The sequence below is a fragment of the Teleopsis dalmanni genome, chromosome 2, assembly GCF_002237135.1.
Source record: "Teleopsis dalmanni isolate 2A chromosome 2, ASM223713v2, whole genome shotgun sequence".
Taxonomy (NCBI): domain Eukaryota; kingdom Metazoa; phylum Arthropoda; class Insecta; order Diptera; family Diopsidae; genus Teleopsis; species Teleopsis dalmanni.
This window is the reverse complement of record NC_051847.1, coordinates 225,689,544-225,697,260: the sequence shown is the minus strand read 5'-3', so window position 1 is coordinate 225,697,260 and position 7,717 is coordinate 225,689,544. Positions and strand designations below refer to the sequence as shown.

The window sequence follows — 7,717 nt, the reverse complement described above, 5'->3', positions numbered from 1 at the left end:
ATATACATTAAGACTGAAAAGTTTTCGGAAATTCTCATTTAAAATTCGCGCGCTGTATATTTTTCGATATTTTAAGTTTATGTAGTTTGGCAGCACTGTCCTTAATTACTATGCCAAAAATGAGCTCGATCTGTCAGACAGTTCGTTTACGGCAGCTGTTGAAACCAGTTCACCTCAGTAGTGCGTTGCGAAATGTCTTCGACGGTCGTACGACCGTCCTGGAAGGCTTTGTACCACTCATAAACTTGAGTTTTCGATAAAACTGATTCCCCATAAGCCTTTTGTAGCATTCGCAACGATTCTGCACACGAAATTTCGTTCGAAACACAAAATTTGATGCAAACTCTTTGTTCAATATTTTTTTCCATTGTTTTTTTCGCAACGCCCTACTGAGGTGAACTGGTTTCAACAGCTGCCGTAAACGAACTGTCTGACAGATCGCGCTCATTTTTGGCATAGTAATTAAGGACAGTGCTGCCAAACTACATAAACTTAAAATATCGAAAAATATACAGCGCGCGAATTTTAAATGAGAATTTCCGAAAACTTTTCGGTCTTAATGTATAATGTATAAGTAACTTTTTATTTAAAAACTTATAATTAACTTGAAGTTAAAGTCTATTTCACGAATATAACTTAATTCACAATATTCTATTTTAAAATACTATAGTATTTATATCATGAGCTCTTAATATCGAACAACTTTCCCTTTCCTTAATTTCTTGTATATGTAAACTATTTATGTTTGTTTTGATATATATATGAATATTTTAAAAATTTTTGTATAAGTATATAGAAAATATATGAATGATGATATAAACACTTTTTATAAATAATAAACAATATAAATAATAAACAATATATGCAATATTTAATTGCATATATATTAAACAAGGCATATATGTATATTATATTAAGGCTAGTTGAGTCAGTGCACCTAAGTACTTTTACTCTCTATTAACTACTTTTTATTTATCTATTTTTATTATATATTTATACATTGTTGAATATATGTGCATATATAGTATAAAGATAAAGTATTTGTTTCATTGTATACATATATGTTATACTTTATATATAAATATAAATAAATATAAATGTGCCGTATATCAGTATATAATATACTATATAGTATATATAGTTATTAATCTAAGCTAATCTAATCTAAGCTTAGTAAAGGCAATTTAAACTTGACCCATACTTAAATATTAACGGTTTTAAGAATTTAATACTTGGATCGCTTAAGAACAAAATATATTCGCTTATTGGAACGCGAATCTACTATCTACTTTATAGTGGCAATGCAATCTATTTCTTCAATCTTTTAAAATTTTTCTTTTTAAATGAAAGTACATTTCTACCTTAAACTTTTTCTTCTTTTGCCTTATTTTTCGCAGAATTCTAAAATCTTCTAGATTATTATAAGGTTTTTGTGTTAGTTATAGTTCTAATCGTTACACTTTCTTCCTATTTTTTTCCACTTTAACTATACTTCTTTCCCCTTGACTTTCTATTATATGGCTCCATGTTTCTATCTCAATACTGCGCTAATATTCCATACCTCATTGCCACGTTCTTATCATAGCTTTCTGCTTTTATTTAAAGCATCAATAAAACATTTATAAAACATTACATAAAAATTATAATTAAGCTTTTAGTGATTGGGTTTCAAGTAATTTTTTTCATTTCGATTTTTTTAAAATTAAAATTTAAAATGTTAAATTCTATGATTAATTACGCTGACTGCATATACGTATACCATATGTATAGTCTCTGAAAATGCAGATTAAAAATGAATCTTCTCTTACTCTCACACGCCTGCCTTGATTGAAGACGATTGAAAACTTACGGCTGCTGCATGAATTGTAGAGAAATTTTTGAAAATGCTTTTAAAATTTTAATTGTTTTTAATTAATTTGAAAATATTATTGAATATTGTTTGTCGCATCCACAATTAAATTTCATGTTAACATTTGCATTACTTAAGATTCGGCCTTGCGTTGCATTGAAATTGAATTCACCGTACTAAACCTTTGAAAAATTATTCAGATCTATTTAAAATATTAAACTGCGTATGCCGAACATAAAAACTCACCACACACAGCTAATGGCTCTAAAAAATTTGTTTTTACCAATTTACCAATAAATACCACAAAATGTTAAGCAAACCACCAAAACAATTTTTTTTCTCTTTTTTTTATATTTTGAACAAAATGAAATTAAAAAAAAATTGTGAAACCCAATTTTAAATATCTAGAAGTAGACTGCCGTCAATTTTCAGAAAACGTTCGGATAAAGTAAAGCGCGACCTGGAAGACGCCGCACGCGAAACTCATCTGCAGTTCTCACATCGAAATTCCATTAGTCCCTCGCAGATAGCTGAGGAAGACATAAACATAGCGTTGGGCATAAATAACGGTGCGATTGCCGGAGGGGGAGATTTTCTATTTGGTGATGAAATGTTTGGGGCAAGCACGAAACGACCCGAATGCTATGGGAAGGACTGCAATCCAACAACAATTTTCATGAAATTTGAAGCACATGAAACAGAATCGCACGCCGTACGCTGGAGTCCTATTGAACGTATGGTAGCTACTGGTGGTGCTGATCGTAAAGTAAAATTTTGGGATGTGGGGAAAGGTAGTAGAAATGATTTTAATGGCATATTATTTATTTATATGTTAACGAAACTATTTATATCATATAGGTTCTTCAGAGCCACGAGCAGTGCTTGGCGGCAGCAGTGCTGGCATAAACTCCGTAGATTTTGATTCAACAGGCTCATATATATTGGGCACATCTAATGACTATGGTGCACGTGTATGGACAGTAGCTGATAGTCGTTTAAGGGTAAGTGTTGATAATGATAACAACAACAATGTCAATTTTACCAATAACAAAAACGTCACAACTAATACTCCGAGTAGTGAAAGCGATGAAATGGATGATGAGTTTATTGTTGTACAATAAGTGCTTATCGGTTTAATTAAGTATTTAGGAAAAATGTATGCCAGTATACAAATGAACTCAAATTATTGTAATAATTTGTATTTTGATACTTATTACGATGATTATTTTTGTTACTAAAAATAAAGAACTAGAATTTCTCAACCATAATAATGTATAAACAGTTATCTGGAAAAACAAAACCAACAAAAAAAATTGTCATTAACAACTAATTGAATTGGATCCCGTTACTAAGTGGATCTATTTTTTAAATGTATATTTTTCTAGTGAAGATTCAAATCAATAATTAGCCTACAAAATATTGAGTTTCAATCATTCACTATGATTTACTATTTCGGACAGTCCACTTAAATGGTTGCAATAGTGCTGTTGCGTATCTATTAGCTTTTAACCATTTACACTTATGAAACAAGTGGTACGCAGATCTTAGATGAGTCATCGAATAATCAGCGAAACTTGTGAGGAATACATAAATTAATCAAAGAGAAGGAAGGGACTCTGTAGAAACCTCCCAGCTAAGAAAGAGTAAAGGTGTCCAGTTTCATTAACTTAGGAAAACCTAAACATAAGAAAGCAAGCGAATGAAATAAAATATTTAAACTTAATTAGCAATGACATTAATGACAATGTCAGTAGTAAAAGAATATTTGTTAAAGCTGGTCAATTTCTGTACTCGAACCTTTACGTAATAATGGCATGATATATAAAATATATTTTTCAGATAAGAACTAGATTCTCCTTGTTTAGATTACAATATAGAAAAAGATTGTAACTTATACCTTTGAATTTTTATCGTATAAGTATATACAGAATATTCATATGAATCTTGTCGAAGAACATCTGACGGTTCAACTTTGGAGCTTGAAAATTATTTTAACTATGTTGGACAAAAAGCAAGTTAGTTAAAAATAATGGTATTTAAGTTTTTATTATTGAAAGTTTCGGTCATCATTATTCATTAGCATTATTCTAAGCTACTATAACCAATTGTTACTTAGAACTTCGTTCTCAATGTTTCTCGAATATTTAATACAAGTTTACGGCCTCGCAATTTCGTATTGAAATAATTTTTAAGTTCCATTCTACAGCAATTAGCTATCAATTTCAAAGTCTTTCTTGTAACCCGAAACCTCTCTTCTTTTCCTCTAAGAACACCCTTTAGTGATCGTTTGGATGATATCGTGGTCAAGCCATTTTATATAATGTTATATTGTGCTTTAATACAACGGATGAGAGTCTCGTGGTTGGACAATTGCTTAAGTTCGGTATTGCAGTGAATTCTAGAGGCATAATCTTTTGGATTCAGTAGCCCAGAAATTTTCTATTGTTTTTTTTTTTTTTTGATTTATTGGAAGTCATTTATTAGTAAGAATTTATTATTCATTTGCTATTTCAATTCATAAATGTATTATGAGTATTTACCTAAAAGATTATATAAGAATAAATTTTGGTCTATATGGATCTTATCCCTAGTAGTCTCTCATGTATGTCCTGGTTGTTTGCTACTTTAGTCGACATATACTGTGTTGTTGTCATTATCGGAACTTTGTTGAGAGGAATGAGCGCCATTTGGTCGTTTAAAATAACAAGTGGCTTGGAATGGTAGAGTCTACCTGCTTTTTTAACTATATGGTATATGTTATATGTATAGATGTATATCATATCATGATTCTTTGCTCCCTTATATACGTAATATAAAACACTTTTGTTTTATTACTAATACAATTTATTTAAATTTAATAAGAAACTCACAAAATTTTTATTAAATATTTTCTAAAATAATATATATATATATTGCTGGTTATTATTGGTAAATTTTATTGCGAAATGAAATTGTTTAGAAAAAAGGACAAGTGACATTTTTAAAATTATTCTTAATTATTTAGTATTATTATGTCTATTTAATTTTATTAAATAAATACATTATAAAAATATAATTTTTAAATTATATTGCAATTAATTAACTTATGAAATAAAAATAAATATTAACGTTATATTATATATTTTAATTTATTAAAATTTTATGTTATTGCATTTATTTATTGCATTTATTATAGTCAATTGTTGTGTTTATTTTATTGTTGCTAAAATATTTTTAATTTTTGCTTCTTAATTATTTTGAAAATCTGTATTGTTATATTAAATGTTTGTCAATAAAAAAAGTACTATGTTTTTACATGAATGAATCGTGATTAATTTATAAATGCAGTTCTGTTTCAAAGTAAAAAACTTAAACTAAAAACTAAGTTAAATGCTTAAAATACTTTAACTTTTAAGCAGTCGTTTTTATAAATAAAAATTAAATATATCTCACTTCGATTAGTATAGTTTATGTTATATATATATATATTATAAAATGCAGTATATAAAACAATCCAAAATTGCTGGATATTGTTCTTCAAATATATCAGTCGTCCTTTTTTCCAAAATTATGCTCTCGAAAGATTTGCTATGTGATTTAATTTGCTTAAAGTATGATTTTCTCACTTATAACTAAGTTAAGACTACAACTGCATAGTTATTTATAATCGATAATTGTTTTTTAAATAATATTTAATATTTATATTGCTTCCCGCAAGTATTAAACTATTCGGCACCATAAATACTTTTGACATTTTTAATGGCGTCTTCTAATGTTTTCATATTGCAACTTTTTCTTAAATAATGATGCTCCTGTCTCTCCTCAAGCATCTTAAGTAATTACTTATTTGTTCTTCTTTTAAAAAAAGGTGGTATATATACGTTTTTTTCCAATCTCATTAGTCGTAGTTCTTAAAATTGTAGTCCGTGTCGTCCAGCAATGCCACTTTCGTATAATTTGCAAAGAGATTCTGTTCGCGCAGTTGGTAGAATAGTCGATCCTGTAGAGCTGGTGTGTCCACCATAGGCAGATGTTGTACCAATGCCATCACTTGTGTACGCTTGTTGTTTTCGGCGTCTCTGGTAGATATATGTCCATATTGCTATTACTGATAATTGAGCAAGGAGGAATACAGTTGTTGCAACAATGAGTCCTGTTGTAAGAAATATTAAAAATTTTTGAAATTAACAAAAAGAACAAGGATTTTAAAGATAAAAATTATCAAGAATATTGACTAGATTAAATCTGTGCTAAGTAATTTAAATAAAAATCTTAAAAGCTTAAATTTTTGAAAAGACATTTTCTTATCAATCTATAACTTAAATTAAATTATATAGATTTAAACTATTTAATTAGGGTTTTCACCTTCTGTTTTTTCTAATGTTTTTCCTCTAACATTATTCTGAAGTACTATGTACTTGCACATTCATATGTATATACTTCATATGTATGAAGTATATGAAGTACTTACATTTGTTAGCACCTCTATTTAATATTCTAATACCACAATATTATTGTGAAGTATAGGCTCTGTAAGTAACCTTATTTTTATATTTATTAAATGTTAAGGCAAGAAATTCATGGCAAATAAATATCATAACTAAAAAGTTATCTATCTTTTATTGCACTATAGTAGTATATTATTCTTGACACCATATATTGTCTTCAGATCACATCATAAATTAGTAGTTGCAAATGTTTGTTTCTATAAAATATCTTTGATCAAATAAAAGTGTTTAACTTCTTTAAAAAATCACTTTTAGCTCAGAAGGCTGCACTGGGCAATATCTTTGCTTTTACCAGCAATAAATAATTTTTTCCAATTTTTTTTAAATTTGTTTTCTATTTTGTTCTTTAACAACCTTAACACTATCGATATCTGTGAGCTGCCTAGCTCTTCTTACTCCCCCGCATTTTATGCCACTTGTGCTTACCAATTGCATTAACGCAGAACCCTTGTGTAGCGTCATTAGAGATGAAAACGGTCTCTCCGCTGGTATCGTATGCGGATGTTTTGGTTTGCTGTTGCTTATCGAATCCAAATTTGTCAGTGATCTGAATTGATTGCACTAAAAGCATATCGTCCTGGCTGGGTTTTTTTGTTGTCTCACGACGAGATCGTTGTCGAGTGTTGCCAATAAATGTTTCTATTCGATTAGAAAAAAAAAAAAATAGGAAAAGAGGAAGAAATAAAATAAAATAAAATAAAATTTAGTTTTATTGAAAATCGTGTAGGCGATAGTGACGAAAGTTACTTTAAATGATGAAGACATAAAATAAAACGTCATCATTACGAAAATTTAAGTACAGAAACTTTGCCCGCGGCTATTGCAAGCAATTTACAAAAATAAAAAAACAAAATAGTATGAACACATAACTTCAAGGAAGCGAGTAAATCGTGATAATGACAGTGTATCGACATGGCATCAAATATCAAATCTCAAACTTAAATCTTTTGTTTTTTTATTTCTTTAACTCTTATTTGTGCCACCTTCACTCACCTGTTGCGTTTAATGAACGCCTTCTTCTGCGTCCGTACGAAGTCAGCGATTTGAGTTCAGCACTGAAATCATCTTGGTCGCATTGTACGGGCTCACATGTTGGCATGCATGGTGTGACCAAAGCGCGGAATTGCACAACTTCAGACGATGGAAATTTGAAGGCATCAAAGTGTGACAACAGCACCTTACCAGATAATGAACTCTTGTTAATTGGTCCCATGATGAAGTGATCTGTTGGGCAACCCCTTGAGTCAATAAGCGTTATTTCAGCATTATCACCACCATCCATAGCCACAAGTTCGCGTACGAATATTTCATAAGGACTTTGCTCGTCAAGTATTTCAAATTTAAGTGCTAATGGATCGCCAACTTCAGCTGAACGCATAAC

General features: G+C 29.6%; 2 protein-coding genes across 2 annotated transcripts in view; one reads left to right on the top strand and one right to left on the bottom strand.

The window, feature by feature from the left end:
- Nucleotides 1-7,717, bottom strand: part of LOC119679929 (autophagy-related protein 16) — a gene marked incomplete in the record, with an annotated part of 196,052 nt that overhangs the window by 115,050 nt on the left and 73,285 nt on the right.
- On the top strand, nt 2,234-2,985 carry LOC119679937 (autophagy-related protein 16-1-like). The gene is made up of 2 exons (XM_038092532.1): nt 2,234-2,640; nt 2,708-2,985. The coding sequence occupies exons 1-2, from the start codon at nt 2,460-2,462 to the stop codon at nt 2,968-2,970; spliced, it is 444 nt and encodes a 147-aa protein (XP_037948460.1). The 5' UTR covers nt 2,234-2,459; the 3' UTR covers nt 2,971-2,985.